Source organism: Eptesicus fuscus, chromosome 20 (assembly GCF_027574615.1).
Source record: "Eptesicus fuscus isolate TK198812 chromosome 20, DD_ASM_mEF_20220401, whole genome shotgun sequence".
Lineage (NCBI taxonomy): Eukaryota > Metazoa > Chordata > Mammalia > Chiroptera > Vespertilionidae > Eptesicus > Eptesicus fuscus.
In genome coordinates, this window is record NC_072492.1 from 49,314,432 (window position 1) to 49,336,842 (window position 22,411).

Sequence of the window (22,411 nt, forward strand, 5' to 3'; positions counted from 1 at the left end):
ATTTTTATCCCTGTCCCACATTGTGCTTACCAGTCAGAACTGGCACAGCCACACATTCGCTAACAAGTCAGGGTTTTTGACTTAGAATCGGAAGAGCCGTTTTTGTCAGTAACGGCGTGTTCAAACGATCTTGGCGATCCGGGACATCTCCGCAGCCTCCTCGCATTTCTCCGCGGCCCACCGCGCGGGAGCCTCAGGAGCTGAGAGTCTGCGCCCACCGCCGTGGCTGTGCGTGGGGACCTTTTGGGCAGTGATTCCTGGCCAGCGCCCCGTCTTTACAGATTAAACCTGAAGCACGCTTTCATCCCCTAATGGTCACCTCTGCGTCTGTTGAGTGCCGTCACCCTAGTTTCCAGTCTCTCTCCGTTCTCTGCAGTAAACGCTGCTGAAGAGGCACTTTTGGGGGTACATGCAGAAACCCCACCAGCATCTTCACAGAAGATGGGCATTTGAAAAAGCCCCGATAAGCTCTTCTCACCGGCTGGAGGGCTGTTTTGACAGCCTCATGGTGATGGGTGAGCTCCGCAGCTTTTAGCCAGAGCCGATGAGTTACGGAGTGTTTCCCCTGGAGAGGACCCGTCTCCAACGCAGGCTCAGGAGACCCAGCCCCATAAACAGTGAAAACAAACGGGACCCAGCCCGTGGCCCCCGCCATCTCCGCTGAAGGAACATGCGGCAGGGCTGGGGGTTTCGAAAGCCCCTCGTTACAGCCGGTCTTGGGGGGTGGGGTGGGGAGGGTTTAGTTTGGGGGCTTTAGATCTTTGAGACTCTCTCAGGACCACGCCCCGTCCTCCCCCTCCCCCCCCATCGCCCCAGGGGAGCATCATCAGAATGGCAGGACCAACAGGCCTCACAACGGGCTTGAGGGGACCTGGCGCGGTGAGGAGGCCCTGAAAGCAGCCATCCTGGCAGACGGTGAGGCCCCGCTCGGGGCACGGATATTCTCTCGAACCCACGACCAGAAGGCCTGGGGCTTGGAGGCCAGCAGCAAGGTGAGCATAGGTCAGCTTCAGGGTCAACGATGCAGGAATGGTTGGATTCTGGGAGCCTCGGCACCCTGAGCAGGCCGACAGGTCCGCCTGGCCAGGCCGTCCGCCCGCCCGGTGCCCGGCAGCGGCGGCCACGGGGCAGCCCTGAGCCCTGAGGGTGCACGGCAGGCAGCTCCTCACTCCTTTGCGGGTGTGGGAAGGGCGTCTCCCTATCCCTTCCCCCTTGGCCCCGGGACATCTCGGTCCGCGCCTCCAGGCAGGCTGTCGCCCTCCGCGTCCGCCAGGGGTTCGAACAGACCGTGGCATTCATCGCCCCGCCGCCGTTCAGAGTGAAAAGGGGTGTTATTAACCAGCTGACCCGACAGGCATAAACCGAAACTGGCCCGGCGCGGGCGCGTCTGCCTGTCACCGTGATTATAAGGGAGTGAAGGAGAGGAATGTGGCTCAGGAATGAGGCCATAAATCCTCTCGGTGTGGGACTGCCCTTCGAGCCCCACACCTTCCGAGTCACCGGGGACACCTCTGTTACGTAACGCAGTCTGGGCGCCACCGGGTCCAGCGGCGAGGAAGGGACCGAGCGAGCCCAGCCCAGCCGGGGGCAGGGTGCCCTTCACCCAGGGAGAGGCTGGCCCTGGCGGCCGAGGCTGCAATGAGGCCTCCTTCCCGGCATTGTTCTAAGGTGCGTGCGGGGCCTGGGAAGCCGCGTGTACTCAGGCCTGACTGGCAGGCGGTCCCGGGGGCCGGGGGCGGGGAGAGCGGTGCCTTCCAGTAACCGTCCGCCACCTCCGTCCGCCCGCCCGCCTCTGCGCCTTCCTAAGTGGGTCCCAGGGGCAGCTGAGCGTCCAGGAAAATGAGTCTTTGCACGTAGCGACGGGGAAGACCCCGAGGCCCCGTCCCTGAGGGGCTCTGGGCGAATCCGGCCCCAGCCCACCCTGCAGCAAAGCCGGGCACGGCGGCGATCAGCTCACAGGCCGCCGGAAACCCTGCCAGGGAGCCCGTGTCCCCAGAGAGCGGGCTGGGTGCTGGCGAGGACGCCTGCTCTCGGCGGGGCAAGAAGCACCGTTTATCTTTATTTTTGTTTTGTTTAACGTACAGCTTTTTACTGGTTTCAGAGAGGGGCCCAGGGGGAGAGGAAAGCACTGATGTGTTTGTTGTTCCTCTTGCTTCTGCAGTCACGGTGCGTGCCCTGACCTGGGGTCGGGCTGCGGCCTTGGTGTATAGAAATGACGCTCTAACCAGCGGAGCCGCCCCGCGGGGGCTCGTTCTGCCTCCGTGTAAAGTGTCAGAACAGCAAGTGCCCACGGAATCGCGAGCGCGGAGTGACTGCAGTGGCCCCTGCACCCGCAGGGCATGGGGTCTCATCCCTAAGGAGAGGGCCTCACGTCTAGTTCCCGCGTCCAGTATGTGTGTGACCCCCGGACCCTACTCTCCAACCCCCGGGTCCCTCACTTCAGCGCAAAGGCTGGGATTGTGAGCCCAGCCAGAGCCTGTGCCGACACGTCCAGATCCCGCGGGCAAACAGGCAGCCGCTTAGAAAAGCAGGGCAGCCCCGGGGCCTGACCCCGGGCACCTGCCCAGGGCACCTGCCCAGGCTGCTGGCCTGACCCCGGGCACCTGCCCAGGGCACCTGCCCAGGCTGCTGGCCTGACCCCGGGCACCTGCCCGGGGCACCTGCCCAGGCTGCTGGCCTGACCCCGGGCACCTGCCCAGGGCACCTGCCCAGGCTGCTGGCCTGCCTGCAGCCCTTCCTGACCAGTCTCCCTTTGCTGCACCCGGAGCAATGGCGCTGTGTGCTGCGCTGCCTGAGGCTGCCCAAGCTCCCGTCAGATGAGAGCTGCATGCCCAGGGGGACTGGTTTTCCGCCACCTTCTCGGGTCCCTGGCTGGACCTGAACGTTACACTGACAAGGACAGATGAACAGGAGCAAACACAGAGATTTATGTAACTGAGTCTCGTGACCCGGGAGCCTTCCTGAGGAGGAGCAGCCCAGAAGCAGTTAGCTGAGTGCTTTCCTGCAGGCAGGGGAGGGGGAGGGGGAGGGGAGGGGGAGGGGGGAGGGAGGGGGAGGGGGAGGGGCAGGGGGAGGGTTAGGATCAGACAGCACGAGTCCACACAGTCAACGGGAAACGGAACAAGGCCTCTTTGGGTTCTTCTCCGTCCCTGTCTTCAGAAATAAGGGTGCTGCTTTCTGGGGGTGTCGGGGGGGCCCCGCTCCCTCCAGGGTTTTGTGGAGTTTCAGAGGAGGGAGTGGGGGTCAGAGTGGGCTTCCTGCCTCTGCTGTTGTCAGACTCGGTCAGCTGAGTCCTCGGCATGCCGGGTGCCATGTTTGGGGGGAGGGTGCCCTGAACCCCATCCCAAGCATCTTCTTAAGCATCAGCTATGAAGGACACACCTCCCACATGCCCCTCAGATGGTGGCTCACGCTTTGCCTCCCGTCTGAGCCCGGCTAGGCGGTCACTGGAGGGTGTCACAGTGTCCGTCTGTCCGTGGGACCAGGACAGAGGGACGCACCTTCCCGCCCGCACACCCGCCTGCCCCCCCACCCACACGCCGAGGCTGCCCAGAGGTTTCGCCCTTCTCCCCACACTCAGTGTCATGGGGTTTCCATTTGCGCCTGTCCCCTTTCCGCCGTGGAAACCGAGGGCCTGCTGGGGTCAGGTGAGCGAATCCCACGTTGCGGCAGGAGACGCCCTCGGAGCTGACTTCCCCGGGGCGGACGCAGGCAGCAGGGCGCCGTGTCGGTGGCGTGGATTATGCCCGAGGGAGCTGGGTCCGGAGGCAGGAGCCAAGGCGGCAGCTGACCCTGCAGCTTCCTGATCCTGGTGAGGTGGCAGGTCCCCCGGGAGCCAGTTCCGTCCCAGTTCCTGGAAGCCGGACCAGGGCCCGCATCTGTGCGCTGTCTGTCTCCCCCTCCCCGCTGGCACCCACTAGCTCCAGTGGGTCCCACTGTCTGCAGCTAAGAACGCCTGGCTGATGCGGCGGGAGCCAGGACGGCAGGGGGCGGGGCAGGGCGCCCAGGAAGTGGCAGAAGAGTCCAGACAGAGATGTGGGAAGCTGGCAAGTATATTGAAGAACGACTACCATTTGTGGGGGCCCTACCAGGTGCATCATCTCTAACCCTTACAGCAACTCTGTTAGCCGTCTTTCTTCCCACTTCACGGAGGAGGAGATGCTTACCAGGTGCACCAGTTAATAATGCAGATTTTTTCAATAGATGGAGTTACACATATGTTGATATAGATGCGATTTGATATGTATGCTATTTTGTTGTATTGACAGCAAGCTTCAAAGCTTCATATGTCAAATTTGCTGAAGGTGTTAACATCATAAATATTTTTACACTTAAAAATGTCGAATTTCGTGCCCAAAAAAAGAGCATTTGCGGGAAGTTTTATTTTGAAGAAAAGTGCTGCTGAAAGTTATCATATACTTTGGGAAGCTTATGGTGAACATGCTCCATCTCAAGATACTTGTGAGCGCTGGTTTAAATGCTTTAAAAGTGATGATTTCAATGTGAAAGGCAAAGAACTTCCAGGTCAATTTGAACCACGCTTTGATTGTGAAACGACCAGAATGTGCCAGAAGACACGGCAAAGTAATTTTGCTTCGTGATGACGCACCATCACACACTTCAACACCAGTTAAAGACACGTTAAAAGGTCCGGCCTGGGAAGTGTGAACCACCCGCCGTGTTCACCAGGCCTTGCTCCTTCAGATGACCACGTGTTCCGATCGATGGCACACGCATTCTGAGCAGCACTTCAAAACGTACGAAGAAGTGGAGAATTGGGTCTCTGAATGGTTTGCCTCAAAACAAGAAAAGTTCTATTGGGACGGTATCCACAGATTACCTGGAAGATGGGGAAATGTGTAGCTAGCGATGGACGTTACTTTGAATAAAGCACTTTTGATGTTTCTCTTGTGCGCTGTCTGTCTCCCCCTCCCCGCTGGCACCCACCAGCTCCAGTGGGTCCCACTGTCTGCAGCTAAGAACGCCTGGCTGATGTGGAGGGAGCCAGGACGGCAGGGGGCGGGGCAGGGCGCCCAGGAAGTGGCAGAAGAGTCCAGACAGAGATGTGGGAAGCTGGCAAGTGATGTGGGAAATTGTGGTGTTTTCTTTGATTACAAAATCCCCATTATTAACCGGTATCCCCATTATTGACCGGTATCCCCATTATTAACCGGTATCCCCATTATTGACCGGTATCCGCATTATTGACCGGTCCACCTGATAGAATGGCTGGGGGACCTGCCCGAGGCCACACAGCCCTCAGCGGTGAACCAGGAATTCAGACCCAGAGGCCTTGCGCCCCAGCCCAGGGTCTCTGCCCTTGTCACCCTGGCCAGGCCAGCTCTGCTGGCGCCGGGAGGGGAGACCTTTCCCCAGGCCTCTGGGTCCCTCCTCAGAGCCCAGGCGCCTGGCCGGCCTGAGTCACACCACAGTTTGCCTGCCTGTGGGCTGAGAGGTCATGGGGCTGGTCAGTCAGGAGCAGACGCATGGAGGCCGGGCTGCGGGATGGGTCCCAGGGGCCATTTGCTCCGTGCATCAGGGTGCTGCTCGAATCGTTAGTTATCCCTTGAGTAACTGTCCAGCACACTCAGCACCACCGAGGCCAAGGTTTACAAGGGATGGAACAGCAACAAACCAGGCTGTGAGTACTGCTGGACGAGGGGATTAGAGGGATTTTTTTTTCCGGGTTCTCCGCGTTCCTGCATTGCGACACTCTGAGGTGGCACGTGCCCAGGTTGCTCTCAGCCACAGGGAACAGACAGTCCTCCCTCACACTGGATTACGCAACGGGGACATGCGTGCAGGTGACGGGAGGCCGGCAAAGGAGGCCCAGGTGTGGCGGGTCAGAGACGCCACTGAAGGCCCACTCTCCTCCGTCCCCCTCTCCTGCCTGTGCCCAGCACCCCCTCCCCCATGGATGCCTGGTCCCCCCGTGGGCACCCACGTGCAGCAGTCCCGGGAGCCCGAGTGGGCACTGCAGCGTCCAGACACAGAAACATTGCCTCCCTTCTGCGGGGTCTCCTTTTCCAGAGTGCAGGAACCCTCTAGAAGCCCCTGCAGGTCTCCGGCCCACTCCCAAAGCTGTGCCCGGGAGAAGGATGCCTTAGACTCCCCTGGCCACCCAGGTGTGGCGGGTCAGAGACGCCACTAAAGGCCCCCTCCCCCTCCCCCCAGGTATGGAGCGGGGGTGGGGGGGAGTGTTTGCACCTGAACAAAGTAGGGGCCTTGGGAAGGATGATGCCATGCGGACAGTCTGCTATGGCGTACATCATTTTATAACTTAAAACTTAAGAAATTACCCCGTGTGGTTAGAGACACAGGCGAGGGCTTTGATGGGGGCTGGGTGGATGGGTCTCCTCCATTCACGGAAACTTCCTGCTCTTCATGGGAATATGGCCCAGCAGAGCAAACCCTGCCCCATTTCGCTGTGGGATATGCTTCATCGCGGGGGACATCAGGAGGCCAACGGGTCTCCCTGGGCAGCCGAGGGGCCCACACGTCTTCAGGGCTGTCTGTCATACGGGTCATAGGAGCCAGGCCATGACCCAGGCTCCCTTCTGGGCCAAGAAAGTCCTTCCTTTTTTTTTTTTTTAAAAATATATATATATTTTATTGATATTTTACAGAGAGGAAGAGAGAGGGATAGAGAGTTAGAAATATCGATGAGCCAAAACCGGTTTGGCTCAGTGGATAGAGTGTCGGCCTGTGGACTCAAGGGTCCCAGGTTCGATTCCAGTCACGGGTATGTACCTTGGTTGCGGCCACATCCCCAGTGGGGGGTGTGCAGGAGGCAACTGATCAACGTTTCTCTCTCATCGATGTTTCTAGCTCTCTATCCCTCTCTCTTCCTCTCTGTAAAAAATCAATAAAGTATATTAAAAAAAAAAAAAAAAGAAACATCGATGAGAGAGAAACATCAATCAGCTGCCTCCTGCACACCCCCCACTGGGGATGTGCCCGCAACCAAGGTACATGCCCTTGACTGGAATTGAACCTGGGACCTTTCAGTCCACAGGCCGACACTCTATCCACTGAGCCACACCGGTTTCAGCAATCCTTCCTTTTTCTAAAATAAATTTTTATTGATTTCAGAGAGGAAGGGAGAGGGCGATAGAAACATCAACAATGAGAGAGAATCACTAATTGGCTGCCTCCCGAATGACCCACACGGGGGACCGAGCCCGCAACCCAGGCATGCGTGGCCCGCCCGAGAATCAAACCGTGACCTCCTGGTTCATAGGTCAACGCTCAACCCCTGAGCCCCGCCGGCCGGGCAGGAAGGTCCTTTCTTAAGCTGTCGTGGCGCAAACTCAAATCCTGTCCTTCGCCGGGACCTGTGCTGAGCTTTTGTCAGACGTGACTTGACGGGGGCTTCCTAACACGCAAGGGCTCGGCCACGGTGCATGCGGTGGCCCTGAAGGTGGCTCGGACCCCAGCATCGCTAATCTGAGGCGGGGGGCGCCTCGGGTCCTGAGTCCCCAGACTTCCTCTGCTGCCTCCTGGCAAGTGGGACCGGCTGCAGGGAGCTCGGAGCCTCCGGCCGCCTGTCCATGCGTGACCGGCTGAAGCGAGGGCGCAGAGACGAAGACACTGGGTCCGATGTCTTCACCAGAGAATGCTATAAGCTTTGCTGGGTGTTCGGACCCAAACCGGCCTTGCCGTCTGTGCTGCGAGGACAGAACCACACGTGGATTTAAAGACAAAGAAAGAAAAAACCCGCTTTATTATTGGCTCCGAGGTCAGGGTGCCTGGAACTGAATCAGCTGGATTAACCTGGCTGGATCCCTGGCTCTCGAGGCTGCGCTGAGGGGTCCTTCCCTCCATGAGGTCATGTGCCAGGCCCTCGGGAGGGAGCCCATTATTCTAAATCTCAGAACAATAAGCGGATGAGCGCGTCAATGGGCCATTAAGAAGTCACTCGGGTTATTGCCACTTGCTATATTTAAAGAATTTATGAGTCAGGCCAATTCAACCTTTCCGCAGGGGCCATATGGAAATGTTCCAGGCCGGTTCCGGCCCTGGTCGCCTGCTCCTGCTCGGCAGCGTGTGTCCGAGGATGCAGGGTGCCCCCTGGGCGTTCCGCACGGCTCTGTGCTGGTGGGCGATGGGCTCTCACCACGGCACCGGCTCATACTGGAGGGATGCAGCCTGAGGCAAGGGGTGCCTGGAGCCCCCAGGAGCTGGGAGAGGCAGGAAGGACCCTCCCCCTCGAGCCTCAGGAGGGAGTGTAGCCCTGCCCACACCTGGACTTCGCCTCTAGAACCTCTGGCCTCCAGACCTGGGAGAGAACCGTTTCTTGGTTAAGCTGTCCAGTGTGTGCAGTTGGTTACGGCAGCCCCAGGACATTAGCACGTCAGTGTGGGTGCCTCCTGAGCCTGGGGGGTGGAAAGCCCCCGCTCCCTGCCAGGTCAGGTTCAGAGGTGTGCCTGTGACCCTGCGGGTGTGGACCAGGTCGCGCAGGCTCTTGGCTTTTCGCCAGAGAGGTGGCTTATTGCTGAGAGCAGTAGCACTCCAGCCAATGTCCCGAGGACCGCCGCCGGGCACGCCTGGGCATGAGCGCAGTCCCCAACAGAGGCCGCCCTGGGAGGGAGGCAGGGATCAGACCTGCAACCCAGGTACTTGCCCTTGGCTGGGAATCAAACCTGCAACCCCCTGGTTCATAGGTCGATGCTCTAACCACTGGACCACGCCAGCCGGGGCGAAAATCTACTTTTATACCAGGTATCCTCCCACACTCCGAATGAAGGGGCTGAGCGAATGTTTGCTGAGCTGACAGTGGAATGAGTACAGGAGCAGATAACGTGGAGAGGAAAAGAAGATCATTGTGACGAAGGAAAGCTGGGGAGGAGAGTTAAAGCCGCCTCGGGCCTGGCCTGGGAGATTCCGTCTACCTCCTGCGGTGTAGTTCCCCAGGGAAGGGGTGAGTGTGGGTGTGTGCTTTTGGGAGAGAATTCTGCCTGCGGGGGAAGCGGCCCCGGGGGAGGGAGGCCCTCAGGCAGGGACCCAACAGGAGACCCGGAGCGTGGCCTCCCGGCCTGAGATGGGGCGTTCGCGGGTGGGGAGGCCTGGGTGGTGCCGCTGGCGGCCCTGGCTTCTGGGCCTGCAGCTCCGGGGCTGGGATGACAGCGGGCGCCCCTCGGGGCCACCACGGCTGCCGGCGCTGAGGAAACTGCCTGGGGTCACCCCCGGCTCCTGTACGTTCCCAGCTGGACGCCGCCACGTGCCTGGCCAGGGAGCCTGCATGTCGGCGCGGCTGGCGTTTACCCTTCAGCGCCGGGTGAGAGGCAGTGTCCTCCCCGGGGCAGACTGCCCGTCCCTCACTGACCGCACGGGGCACACAGTGCCCGCGGGAGGCCACCAGGGAGCGGGGTGAGGGCACCGGCCCCTCAGGGCCCTGGGCACAGCCTGCACGCTCCCTGCTCCCCTCCGTTCCTCTGGCTGTTGGGAGAGGCGGGCTCTGCAGGCGAAGTTGCCACTGGCCTCCTGATGTCTTTCCTTCCTCCTCCCTCAGTCCTCTGGGCGTCACCAACGCCCACCTTTGCTGGCGATGACCCCTCATGGCACTCAGAGCCCCGGGAGATGTGGTTGGGGGACCGGAGCGTGTCCCCAGCTTAATCCTGAGGAGGGGCCCCGAGCGGCCACGAGGCCGGGCCCGGCGGGAGCGCACTGCTGCTCCCGCATCCTGACGGCGGCCAGCGGCCACAGCTTCGGGCTCGGCTCCCAGTGGGGCCTCAGCTGAGCCGCCCCAGGGCCCCGGAGTGTCTCACTGTGGGTGCCAGGCCCGGCCAGTCTCCGGTCTGCATCCCAGGGGCACCCGGAAAGCGTGGCTTGTGTGTAGCACCGGTCAGGGCTTCCACCCGCCGAGGGGGAGGCAACAACAGACGGGGAGGCCCTTACAGGTGAAACCGCGCCAAGCGGTGGGGCTGCGGGGAGAGCCGTCTGCAGACCGGCAACTGCTGAAGACACGGCCGAACGGCATTAGCTCTGCTAGGGCCCGGCTGAGCCCGTCGCCCTCTGCCCTGGCTGTCACGTATACACTACTGCACGCTCACACTCACACTCACACTCACACACTACTGCACACACACACTCACACTCACACTCACATACTACTGCACACACACACTACTGCACACTCACACTGCACACACACACACACTCACATACTACTGCACACTCACACTCACACTCACACTACTGCACACACACACACTACTGCACACACACACTCACACTCACACTACTGCACACACACACACTATTGCACACTCACAATACTACTGCACACTCACACACACTCACATACTACTGCACACTTACACTCACACACTACTGTACACACACACTCACTTACATACTACTGCACACTCACACTGTACACTCACACTACTGCACACACACACACTACTGCACATTCACACATATTACTGCATACACACACACACTGCTGCATGCACACACATGCACACACGTGCACACACATGCACGCACGCGCACACGCACACACACACACACACACACACACCAAGGAAGGGCATGGGGAAGGACGATGCTTGCTCCTCCCCTTTCCTCCTGCTTGCGGCTGGAGGTAGAGGATACACTGGTAACGCCAAGCAGCTGGGCACAGGAGCCTCTGTTCCTGGCCACGAGGCTTCGGGCTCCCTGAGTCCACGTGATGAGGCTTCGGACTCCCTGCGTCCACGTGATGAGGCTTCGGGCTCCCTGCGTCCACGTGATGAGGCTTCGGGCTCCCTGCGTCCACGTGATGAGGCTTCGGGCTCCCTGCGTCCATGTGGTGAGGCTTCGGGCTCCCTGCGTCCACGTGATGAGGCATCGGGCTCCCTGCGTCCACGTGGTGAGGCTTCGGGCTCCCTGCGTCCACGTGATGAGGCTTCGGGCTCCCTGCGTCCACGTGATGAGGCATCGGGCTCCCTGCGTCCACGTGGTGAGGCTTCGGGCTCCCTGCGTCCACGTGATGAGGCTTCGGGCTCCCTGCGTCCACGTGATGAGGCTTCGGGCTCCCTGCGTCCACGCAGCCTAACCATCAGGCCTGGGCCCTCAGCCTCTGTGTCAGCACGCCTCGCTGTGTACCTAGGAAGTGCTTGGTCAGGAAGGTCAGACTGTAAACCAATAAATAGCTTCACTGTTTGCTTCAGGAAATGGTGAGAAATAACGTCTGCTCATCTTGGCCAGCACTCCCCTCTCAGGATAACAGCCTGTGTATCAAACAGCCGTTCTCACTCACCAAGACTCAGTATTCGAGGCTGCGCCCACCCGGCCTACACTGCTGCAGCGCAACTTGGCTGCCCTTCGACCCCAGCCTTGAGAGACCCGCCTTGGACGGCTGAGCTGCGACCCCCACACCCGGAAGGTCCACCGGGACCTGCCCCCGCTGACCCGCCAGAGTGTCTGCGGGCGCTCTCCCCGCTGCAGCTGGTTCGTCCCCCGCGCTTGGGCATCGGCGGGCTTTCTGCGGGTCTTTGGGGGAGTGGGCAGTGCACAGTGATCATGGAGCCACCAGCCCAGCCCCGACTTCCTCCCCGCGAGAGGGACACGTGTCCTTGGGGGTTTTGGTCACTGGCAGGCCAAGTTGACCCGGTGCCCTGTCCACTCCCCCCCCCACCCCACCCCCCGTACCGTACTCCCCGTTGTTATGCCCTGCGCAGTACGGTGCGCAGTAGTTTCTTGTGGATTTCGATCAAACTATCTCAGAAACAATCAAGCACACCCTCACGAATACATCTAAACGAGTGCTTCTTTCAGTTATCCTCCGAGCGACTCTGCTCCCGCATCTCCATGATACGGCTACTGCTTGAGACACGTTCAAACACCTCTTTTTGTAACTGCATCTTGATTTCCCGTCCTCAGTGGGTGACAAACCACCTTTTTTGTGAAAAACGTTTTATTGTGGATAATTTCAAACATATACAAACGCGGACAGAATGATATAATGCACAACCATCAACTTAGGACAGATCTTAGTTCATCGAGGCCCGTGGTCGGCAAACTCATTAGTCCACAGAGCCAAATATCAACAGGACAACGATTGAAATTTCTTTTGAGAGCCAAATTTTTTAAACTTAAACTTCTTCTAACGCCACTTCTTCAAAATAGACTCGCCCAGGCCGTGGTGTTTTGTGGAAGAGCCACACTCAAGGGGCCAAAGAGCCGCATGTGGCTCGTGAGCCGCAGTTTGCCGACCACGGATCTAGGCCTTTACTCCTTCCTTTTCCCGTTTGGATTACTTGGAAGCTAGTCCTAGAGATCACATCTTTTCACTCAGAAGTATTTCAGTTTATCCAAAAGATAAGGCTTCTTGAAAAAAATATTAGCCCACCTAAAATATTCATAGTAATTTATTAATGTGATCAAATAGCATTTAAAATTTCCTAATGCATAATTTTTGTACTATTTTATTTGTTAAAATCAAGGTAGGAATAAAAGTTCACCTATTGGTTGATGTCTCAGATCTGTTTTTCTTTAACATTTTTAATTGAAGTAAACACAGCAAAAAGCATATGAACCTTAAGTGTGTGGCTCCGTGAACTTCCCCATCCCTGTTGCTCCTCCTTTGGAATTCAGTTGGTCAAGAACAGGTGAGTCCTGTAGTTTTCCACGGCCCTTCCTGGCTGGCTGCCCATGGTTTCGTCTGGCTCGGTCCTCTGTCTCTCTCTCCCCTGTAAATTGCAGGTTGCATCCAGTGTCTTATCAGATCAGCTCAGCTTTGAGCAAGACCATTAGGTAGGTGGCTACTGTTGACTGCTGGTTCATGGATCTTGGGGTGCCTCTTTCTGACAGCATCTTTTGAAGGTGGATGTGATGTTACCAACAGGCCAAAGCCAGGCCCACGCTGGCTGGTGAGCAGGGTGAGTGATCAAGCTGGAAAATGGTGGTTTGAGTTGAAAAGGTGTGACCCAGTCATGACTGATTTTGTTGTGAGGCTGGTAAAGTGTCCCCGAAGGAAATTCCAGAACAGTTCCCAAAACATCCTGTGCAGCAGCAGCATCACATGTACAGCCGCCCAGGGTGACTAATGAGAAGGGAGCAGCAGTGACATTGATGGAGAAATTGCACGTTGGTTATAAACCCAGCTCTGCTGTGTGGGTGGGCATCTGTGGGGTCCCTCTCGAGTCATTAGCTCCTCCTCAGGCCCCCTAAATGTCACAGGATGTATCACACTCGTGCTGCCGAAATGCAGCCCTCACCTTCCCCGGAAGGGCAGACCCTGGCTCTCGCTTTAGTTCCATCCCACAGCCTGGACGTGAGGACAGGTTGCTGCTGGGTCCCACGGTCCCACCCAGCCCCTCCCCAGCCCAGGCTGTTTGCTTCATCGGCGAGAATGTGGTCAGGGCACCGCAGGGGAAGCCTGCTGCTTCTGAGCCGTCCACAAAAAATGAGGAAGCGCGAGGGCACCGGCGACTCGGGCCGTGGGGGGCAGGGGCTCAGCGCAGAGAGGCGAGCCCGGGCCCCAGCTTTCCTGGAACCCTGCAGACTTCCCTGTCCCCATTCAGCGGAACTGCTCTCGGCCAGAGCCCGCAACCCCCACTTGGGAGTTTCGCCCCGCCCCTCACCCTGGCCCCGCCCCATGACGTAAACGGGGCGGAGTCAGCGCCCTGCGGCGAGACCAGCCGAACTTCGGAGCCGACCCCGCTCGGAGCTCCTCCCACGCCCGCCGGCCCGGAGTTGGCGCCTGCGCACTCGGCCCGGCCGCGCTGGTCCCCACCCCCTCCCTAGCAACCGCGGCTACGCCCGCCTCCCCGCCTCGGCCGCGTCCGCGCACGCGCGCCGCTTCCGGCCGCTCGGCCCCGCCCGCCCGTCACCCGTAACAACCACTGGAGCCGCGCCACGCCCCGCCCGCTCCCGCCCACTCCCCGGAACCGGTGGCGGAGCTCCGGCCGCGGGCAGTGGAGCAGCGACGGCGTCGCGGAGCCGCCGGGATGAGCGCCTCCCGCCGCCCCGCGTCCTGGGCCCGGCCCTTCTGACAGAGGTAGGCACGCGCCGCTGCAGCGGGTCCGAGAGCGCCCCCGGCGCGGCCTCCCCCGGCGGCCGCCTCCGCGCCCGGCCCGCCCTTCCCGGCCCCCTCGACTCCCCTCAGCTCCCCTCGGCCGGGGCCCTCGGCTCCTCTTAGCCCCCCCCGGCCCCCCTCGGCCCCGAGCCGGCCCTCCTCCCGTCCCGGGCCCGCTCCCCCCTCGGCCCTCGCCGCCGTTCCCGTACCGGTCGCTCCCTCCCCGCCCCCACCCCGCCAGCCTGCCCTCTGGCCACCCCTCCTTGCGGGCAGTGGAGTTTGGGGGCCGAGCCCGTGGCTGGCGCACCTCCCCGGGTCGGCCGGGGCTCGGGGGCCCGCCGGAGCCTCCCGCCGCGCTGCACCTCCTGCCCGGTGACCCCGGGGCCCGGCCGCCCCGCGAGCCTGCTCGGGACGGACGGACGGACGCACTGGGTCCTGCCATTGGCTAGTTTTTAAGGACCAATTGTCATGCAATAGAGGCTGCCCCGGGCCTGGCTGCCCCGTGGCCGGGGTCACTCCGGATCCCCACGTAGGACGTTCCCCGGGACCAGAGCATCCGAAGCTGGGACCGGGCCGGAGCCTGGGAAGTGGCCGGCTCCTCGGCGTGGTCACTGCGGGTCCTGCGGGGCAGGGGGTCCTGAGTGGATGTCACGGCGCCTCGACCGAGCACTCTGCTTTTTCTCCCCCCTCCCCGCCCTCACCGCTTTTTATCCCGCCTCCTCCTTCCCGGGAGGTACCCTAAACTAACTTCCCCTGTTCAATTTTAAGAAGATTCTGGAATCCCCTGCTGTGCACCCACTAAACAGAACCCGGTCCCAGCGCGCCAGGACCTCCGGGTCCCCGAATCGAGAGAGAAACGACGCTTCCAGTCGAGTGTGGCGGAGACTCAGGAGTTTGGCTCCGAGTCCCATGATTGTAGAACTGGAAATCTTTCAAGATTATCTCACCCGAAATCTCATCTTACCGAGGTGAACCGGGTCCGAGGGGAGTCACGTGACTCGCCTGAGGTCACCCGCCGTTCACCTTGAGCAGTTTTCAGGCTGTCAGACCGGGAGCGAGCGCCCTTTCCCACCGGGACCTCCTCCTGGGAGAGGGATGCTGAGCGGGAAGCCCCGACCTGCTTCGCTGAAAGGCTGCGGACAGGAGCCTCCAGCGCAGTCTGGCTGTAATTGTGGGTGTTTTTTTTTTATTGTTGTTTGCATCTAGACTTCGGGCTCTCGGAGGCTATTCCACGTCTACTTTTGAGGATCCTCTCACCATACTCAGTGTAAAATAACACCTTAATGATCATCCTCTGCAGGGCAGGTAGGTTCTTTGGATTTATTTTCTCTCCCACGTGTACATAGGGGAGTACAGTGTGTTTTCAGAAAAACCATTGGGGGCTGGGACGGGAGTGTGAATTCCTTGCCCGGTGAAGGAAGCGCCAGCATTTAATTGATTGCTGACCGAGATGACAGCTGTTTGAGGCCGGGCCCTTCCGGGGAGCCTGTGGCCTGAGTTCTGGGCGTCGCTGCCGTTGGAAGACAGGTGTCAGAAATGGCGTCTGTGCACCTCCAAAGTGGGGGTGGACTAGTTTCCTTCGAAGCTAGCTTTTTAAATTTTTTTTTAGAATATGTTTTTATGGATTTCAGAGAGAGGAAGGGAGAGGAAGAGAAGGATAAAAACCCCAATGAGGAGAGAGAATCATCGATGGGCTGCCTCCTGCACGCCCTCTCCTGGGGATGGAGCCCGCAACCCAGGCATGTGCCCTGACCAGGAATCGAAGTGTGACCTCTTGGTTCATGAGTCCATGCTCAACCACTGTGCCACACTGGCCAGGCTGAAGCCAGCTTTTGAGGAGTATTCCATAATTTGAGATAACAGTGGTATTTTTCTCACCCCGCCCCCCACTTTGTTCCTCACTTTTAATTTTCTGTGTGGCCCTGCATTTAATATCTTAAAGTGCCACCATTTTTATTTGGCTTCTAGTAGAAGTTGTCTGGGAGAAAGCGATTCGGGAGCTGTTTGTGTTGCTCTCAGAGTGATCAGGTAGTAACACTTCACAGCTGGGAAGGAGACCCCAGGGCTGCCCGGGAAGGCAGCTACAGAGTCCTTCAGGCTCAGGCCAGGCTGTTCCCCTCATTGCACTTGGGCTGCCCTCACCCTCTCCTGCTGTCCATCACCTTCCCCTGCCTCGGCCGTCCCCTTTGATTTTTGTGTGCATGGAGTTAGGACCTGTCGAGGTTCCTTCCTACCCTTAGAGTGTAGTGTGACGTGCAAAATGCAGGCTGTCTTTTCCCCATCCTGGTTATTTTTCACGTTTGTGTTTTGCAGGAGTGAGAAGATTGCAGTTACATTACAATCATGGTGCAGAAATACCAGTCCCCCGTGAGGGTGTACAAACACCCCTTTGAGTTAATTATGGCCGTGAGTATTCCCTTGTCAGTTTCCTCTTTGGTTTCTTACGTCTTTTCAGTATTTGGATTTGATGATCTATACACTGATTTGTTGTGTGTCTCCATTGCTCCCTTTGTACTGTGTGTTTTACGCTTATGAGCTGTATCTAGATTCTGTGAAATGTTTTTAAACTCTTAAGTCTCTGGAAATCAAAATCTGCATGTTTGTTTTTCAAACACGCCCCTCGGTAACGTCTGAATTGGAGTTGGTTCTCCCTTTGAAAACACAGAAGTGGGATTCTGACTGAACGCTTCCTCCTCTGGGTTTTGCTCTGTTAGTTTGTTAAAGTGGAACAAGGGTCCGGAGAGCCTTTCCCCCGCCGCTGCCCTTTCGGAAGAGCGCTGTGGTCACGGGTGAATTCCTTTACCCACAGCCGAGCGCCATAAGATGGAGTTTAATGGGCATTATTCTGGTTACTCTGCTGGATTAGTGTTTGCCCCTAATATCAAGTTCATGAGTGGTATGAGAATTCCAACAATGGGGTTACTAGTCTTGGTTATTTACCTGAAGAGTTTGGCTGAAAATAAGCATTTCACTAGATGCAAAAAACCCCGACCGTTTCCAGTGCTTTCAGATAAAACCTGACCGTTTCCAGTGCTTTCAGATAAAACCTGACCGTTTCCAGTGCTTTCAGATAAAACCTGACCGTTTCCAGTGCTTTCAGATAAAACCTGACCGTTTCCAGTGCTTTCTGATGACCACAGGGTGTTGCTGCCCTTCTCTCCAGGGGACTGTTGAGGTCTCACATGAGCACAGGAAATGCTTCTGTCCCGAACATGTGCCCCGAGGAAGGTGTCAGCTTGAACCAAGGTCAGGAGCCACAGCATACCAGCCCCCTGATAAGCCCCACTGGGCCCCTCTCAAACCCCCCTCCCCCACTTCAAGCGCGTGGCTGGGTGTTCTCTTTCTGTTCTATACACATCGAAACTCAGGTGTTTAAGCCCCTCTGCTCTGCATTGTCGGTGAGGTTTATCCAGATTAATCCAGTTTGGAAAAACAAAGCAAACATTGAAGCCCTCTCCAGGGAGTAATTAGGGTTAGGGAGTGAGGTATCATTTACTTGGCGGGAGTGGTCACCGGTAGGTGCACAGTTTGATCAGTTTTGACAACAGAGTGGCCACACCTCTGCCAGGATCAGACCCTTTGCGCCCATCCGCTCCCCCAGGAAGTTCCCTTGGGCCCCTCTGCCAGGTGCGAGGCTTTGTTTGTGTCTTTTCCGGTGGTGATTTTTAGCTCCCTATTGCCCTTAAGTGCCAGGGCTGTTCCGTGTTTATGGCAGCCGCTTAGTGAACAGCTTGCTTCCTCTTGCACAGTCTGTGTGCTGGTTTAGCGTTTGGTTGGTTGTAAGAGCAAAGACCCACTCCAGGGAGCTGGAGGAGGAGGAGGAGGGGGAGGGGGAGGGGGAGAGGATTGTTAGGCTGGTGATAGGAATGGTGCAGAAATGCAGGAATGCGAGCTGGGCGGGAGTTCCTGCAGTGCTGGGGCCTCAGCAACACTCTCCCTGGAACTGCACCCGTGGTGGGCCTCTGTGTGCCCGAGCCTCCCCTCCACCAGCTGGCTGCTCTGCCCACTCCTGTGTTCCCTCCCCTGGTGTCAGCCATGTGCTTTGTCAGCTGGTCATCCCTGCGGCCCCAGTGCAGTGCTGTGGCCTTTCTTGCTGCATTCTTCCAGCAAGAGTGGCCATTTCTTGTCATGCTTCCTAGTTCAGATTCTAGTGAGACTTGACCTGGTCATCCTCCCCTGGACCTCAGCAGGGACCCAGTTCACTCGATACTCCTTCCATCGTCCGTCCTGTGGGTCATCCTGCATTCTGTTTCCGTTGGTCAGCCCTCTGTTCAAGTGATCTGTGAGCTGGCATCACCTCCGAACGCCTTTGCTTTTTCTTCAAGGTCCTCCGTGCCCTGCCTCTCTGTCCAGCCTCATTTCACAGATTATGCAAAGTTGGCAGCACAGACACTGAGTCTTCTCTCGCTGGTGTGCCACTCACAGCGCCGTCGCCTGCCCTCCCCTTTCTTTGGATACCTCCTTCCTGTCTTCAGTGTTTGCCTTTCCCCATCTGTCTCTGGGAATCTCTCTCTTTTTTTTTTAATCTTCACCCAATGATACTTTTTCTATGGATTTTCTAGAGAGAGTGGAAGGGGGGAGGGGAGAGACAGAGGGAGAAACACCGATGTGAGAGACACATCATCAATGATCGGTTGCCTCCTGCATGCGCCCCTGACTGGAATTGAAGCCAAGACCCTCCAGTCTGCGGGCTGATGGCCCAACCACTGAGCTAAGGGCAGGGCGGTCTGGGAGTCTCAGTCTTCCTGACCCACCCCTTCCCTGCCGCGCTGAGGCCTCTCACGCTTCCTTCTGAGCCTCAGCGTAGGCAGTGTTGTCCTTTCACTTGTTAGTGGAGTTTCTTTTCTTCTCAGAGATTCCTGGCTTTTTTCCTAACACCTTTATAAATTATGCAAAACCCTGTTGACAGGTGCCATAATAGTAGGTTAAGCGATGGACTTTTATAGGTTGAATAAGCAGAAAGACTATCTGCCCGTGTGCAGCTGATTAAACGGCCGCAAGAAAGCGTGCCTTTTTGCTCGTTTCATTCTCGTTTTATTTTGTTTGTTTCATTTTCCTGTGCAATTCTGAGTTGCAAATAGGGTATAAAATATTTCATCCCCAGTGAAGCTGGGTCTCTTATTTATAGTTGCTGTTTAACCCACCTTGCCAGTCCTGGTATTTATGCGGAAAGCACTTCACGGAGTTCGTTTATTGGCAGGTCTGATGAGGAGGCCTCTGGAGCACCTGCCGGAAGGCGTGGGGCGCCGGCCTGGGGCTGGTGAGGCCCGAGGTGCTGGGCAGGCAGTGCTTTGTGCGTCGTCCGTCCTCCAGGGCCCGGTGGGGCTGTGGGGCTGGCTGGGAGGCTCCGCTCAAGTTCACTGAAGAGGAGGTTTTGGTGGCCACTGTTATCATCGGTGCTTCTTTCTTGGTTTTTAACTGTACAGGAGAGAAGCAGACAGCTTGTTTATTTCTCCTGGAATAATTTTACATGTGACAATGCACATGATGCATCATAATTCTCGAGCGGTACAATTTGACGTTAGTGCTGCTAGCCTTTATTTTTCAGAAAAGTCTTTATGTGTCATTATCGCTCCATCTGAGATGGGTGCTGTATGCATCCTGAGATGTGCTGGGGCCCCGCTCCGGTCCGAAGCCTGCCGTCTGCACTCCAGGATCTCCTGCCGGGCTGTGCGCAGCGTCCATCATGCACACCGAGTCCCAGCCCTGGACCCCCATTCCCACCGCCCATTCTTTCCTGGCTGCTGCCCCAGGCGCGCTCATTGTCAATCTGAACGTGCCACTCGCTAGTTTAAAATTCTTAAGTGGCTGCACCTCACCTTCAAGAAGTTCAGGTTCTTGAGTGTGGCCCCCAGAGCCCTCCCCGTCTGCCCCCTCCTTTCGCTATTGCTCCAGGGCGCATGGAGGCCCCACACCCGCTCCACACCTCGCTCTGTGGGGTCCGGACCATGTCCGCAGTTCACATGATTTCTCATGGCCTCCATGCCTGCCCACCAGCCTGCGGGATCCCTTCCCTCTTGCTCACTGTCTGTCTGTCTGACTGCAGCAACTGGCCGGTCCCCTTCTGGCTGGAGTTCCAGCTCTGTGCTCCGCTGCTCACTCTGCCGCGCCGGTCGCTGGGCCTGCTGGCTTCCCCGCGGGCAGCCGTCTTGATGGTGCGAATCCAACCATCTTGCTTTTCATCCTGAGCACATAGGAGCCCTCAGAAATAGATTTGAGTACAGACTGAGGGAGCCTTGGAATGTCCCCAAGAAAACTAAGTCCCCTCCCCTGCCCGGCCCCTTTTCTGCCTGGTCTCTGACTGTGACGTGGCTGTTCCCTCTGGAGCGGAATCAGACAGTATTTGCCCTTTGTGACTTGCTTCCTTCACTTCGCACGATGCCATCACTGTTGATGGGGGGGCGCGTGTCAGAATTTCCTTCTTGAGGCCGAATAATTTATTTTGCGTATGGACTACATTTTGTTTATTCATCAGTGGACACTTGGGTTGCTCCCACTTTGGGGCCATTATGTTTATTGTACAGTTTTAACTATAATGCCAACCAAAAATAATGGCATACCTCTTTAGGTTTATTTTTTTGTCTTTTATATTTGATAGATTCCAGATCTAAAAGACAAGTTCCTGAGGAATTCACTCACTGTATCTTGTTCCATGCCGTCAAAAGATGTCTTTAATTTACATCTCATGATTGCCATGCTGCTGGTTTCTTAAAGAAAGAGCAGCGTCTGAAAGCAGGCAGAGCATGGGTAGTGGTGGCCGCGGGGCGCAGAGGGCGGGCCTGGGGCACAGGAAGGAGAGGCAGACGCGTCAGGGCCCGTGCGGGACGGGCGTGTGTGAGGCGTGGGATCCGTGGACGTGAGAGATACCTCCCTGCTGGGTTCCACCGGCTCCTCGCAGCGCACTGACGATGCAGTTTTTATTCCGGCTCACGGAGCCGGATACTACTCCATCGCTCATTCCCTCCCGGGTGTGGGCAAACACATGGCAGCTGCGAGGCTGCCAGCGGGGCCTCCGGACACCACGTGCTCTGCTGCAGTTGCAGCTTCTTTTCACACTGCGCTCCGGGGCCGCAGTGAGTGCGGAGCTGCTGCTTGTTGTCACACAAAGTTTGCTCTTCATCAGACAGAAAAGCGCATGGAAAATCGGGGCTTGTGGATCCCATTGGAGCATGAGTCAGTCACGTGATTGCTTTAAAGACACAATTAAGCCCGTGAAAAACGATGAGAAGAGAGACCTTGCATAGTACTGCAGGCGCTCTTGTTTGCCTGGGGCTTTAAGAAACTGGCCAGTGAAACATTTGACCTTCCAGGCTTATTGACAGAAATAAGATATCTTAAGTATCAGGATCTACTTAGAGATGTGGGTACTTCTAGTTTTTCCAGCTACGTCCTTGAATTCTCTGACAGGGATGAGTTAATGCTTTTATTTTGACCATTGACAAAATACATAGAGCCCTGGCCGGTTTTGCTCAGTGGTTAGAGCATCGGCCTGTGGACTAAAGAGTCCCAGGTTTGATTCCTATCAGGGCACATGCCCGGGTTGCGGGCTCGAACCCCCGTAGGGGGCGTGCAGGAGGCAGCCGATCATTGGTTCTCTCTCATCATTGATGTTTCTCTCCCCCTCTCCCTTCCTCTCTGAAATCAATAAAAACATATTAAAAAATACATAGACACATGGAGATAGCTGGATTCTGTCATTCTGAGGTTTGTGTGTATGTTTATTTTTTGGGCACCAAATGATACTACTTGAATGTTTGAAAGCAAATGCGGGAAGAGTGGAGGTGGAATTAATATGTAAAAGGTGTGCTGGAGCCAAGTATAGGCTAAGTTACTTGCACGGGGAGCGGACAGACAAAAGGTTTAAACAGAGAGAAGGATGGGCGGGGAGTCAGCAGCTGCCTCGGGCCGGGGCCTGCCGGTGGAAGCAGCTGCGCCGGCCCATCAGTTCCTCTTCAAGGTGAGGACCGGTAGTCGGCCACGAGGTCATCCTTCCCATTGAATGTGTGCCGCTGGTTTGGTTCGACCATTGTGTGAGCTTCCCCGACTTCGTACATGTTTGAGTAACATTCTAATAAGAACAACTGGTCGACGCTGAAGGTCCACGGACCTGTGCTCTTTCGAAAGGAGTTGGTAGTGTGCAGGCTGAGTGAGCCGTTTCTCCGCGTTAGAGATTGGGCTTGCTTTGATTAACCCGTCAGCCAGGCCCTCAGATCGGGTTTTGTTTGAAACCCAACCAGAGGTCGGGGAGAGATAAAGGTTCTTGTGTTACTGTCTCTGCTTCTCTTGAGCGGCTGGTCGGCTCAGCTGTTTTCTGGCCTCCCTCCTTACAGCGGATCAGGAGTGATAGCCTTAAGTGCTGTCACTGAGTTTGGATGGGGAGGCTGAGAGAGGGGTGTCTGTTTCCCC

The 22,411-nt window shown here is 57.3% G+C and overlaps 1 protein-coding gene and 1 long non-coding RNA gene across 4 annotated transcripts in view; both read left to right on the forward strand.

The window, feature by feature from the left end:
- Positions 1-1,547: 1,547 nt before the first annotated feature.
- On the forward strand, positions 1,548-4,911 carry LOC129147370 (uncharacterized). Its single transcript, XR_008554749.1, has 2 exons — positions 1,548-1,668; positions 3,673-4,911. It is a non-coding gene; the product is annotated as an uncharacterized LOC129147370 (long non-coding RNA).
- An 8,945-nt stretch (positions 4,912-13,856) lies between these two features.
- The window catches only part of SEC14L1 (SEC14 like lipid binding 1), a 41,777-nt gene continuing 33,222 nt past the window's right edge, over positions 13,857-22,411 (forward strand). For 2 of the 3 annotated variants that reach the window (XM_054709046.1, XM_054709044.1), the window contains exons 1-3: positions 13,857-13,987; positions 15,212-15,310; positions 16,319-16,411. In XM_054709046.1, the coding sequence (XP_054565021.1) occupies positions 16,349-16,411 (63 nt within the window). In that variant the 5' untranslated portion in view covers positions 13,857-13,987; positions 15,212-15,310; positions 16,319-16,348. Of the gene's footprint in view, positions 13,988-14,773; positions 14,974-15,211; positions 15,311-16,318; positions 16,412-22,411 lie in introns of all 3 variants that reach the window. The other variant, XM_054709045.1, reaches the window with a different exon arrangement.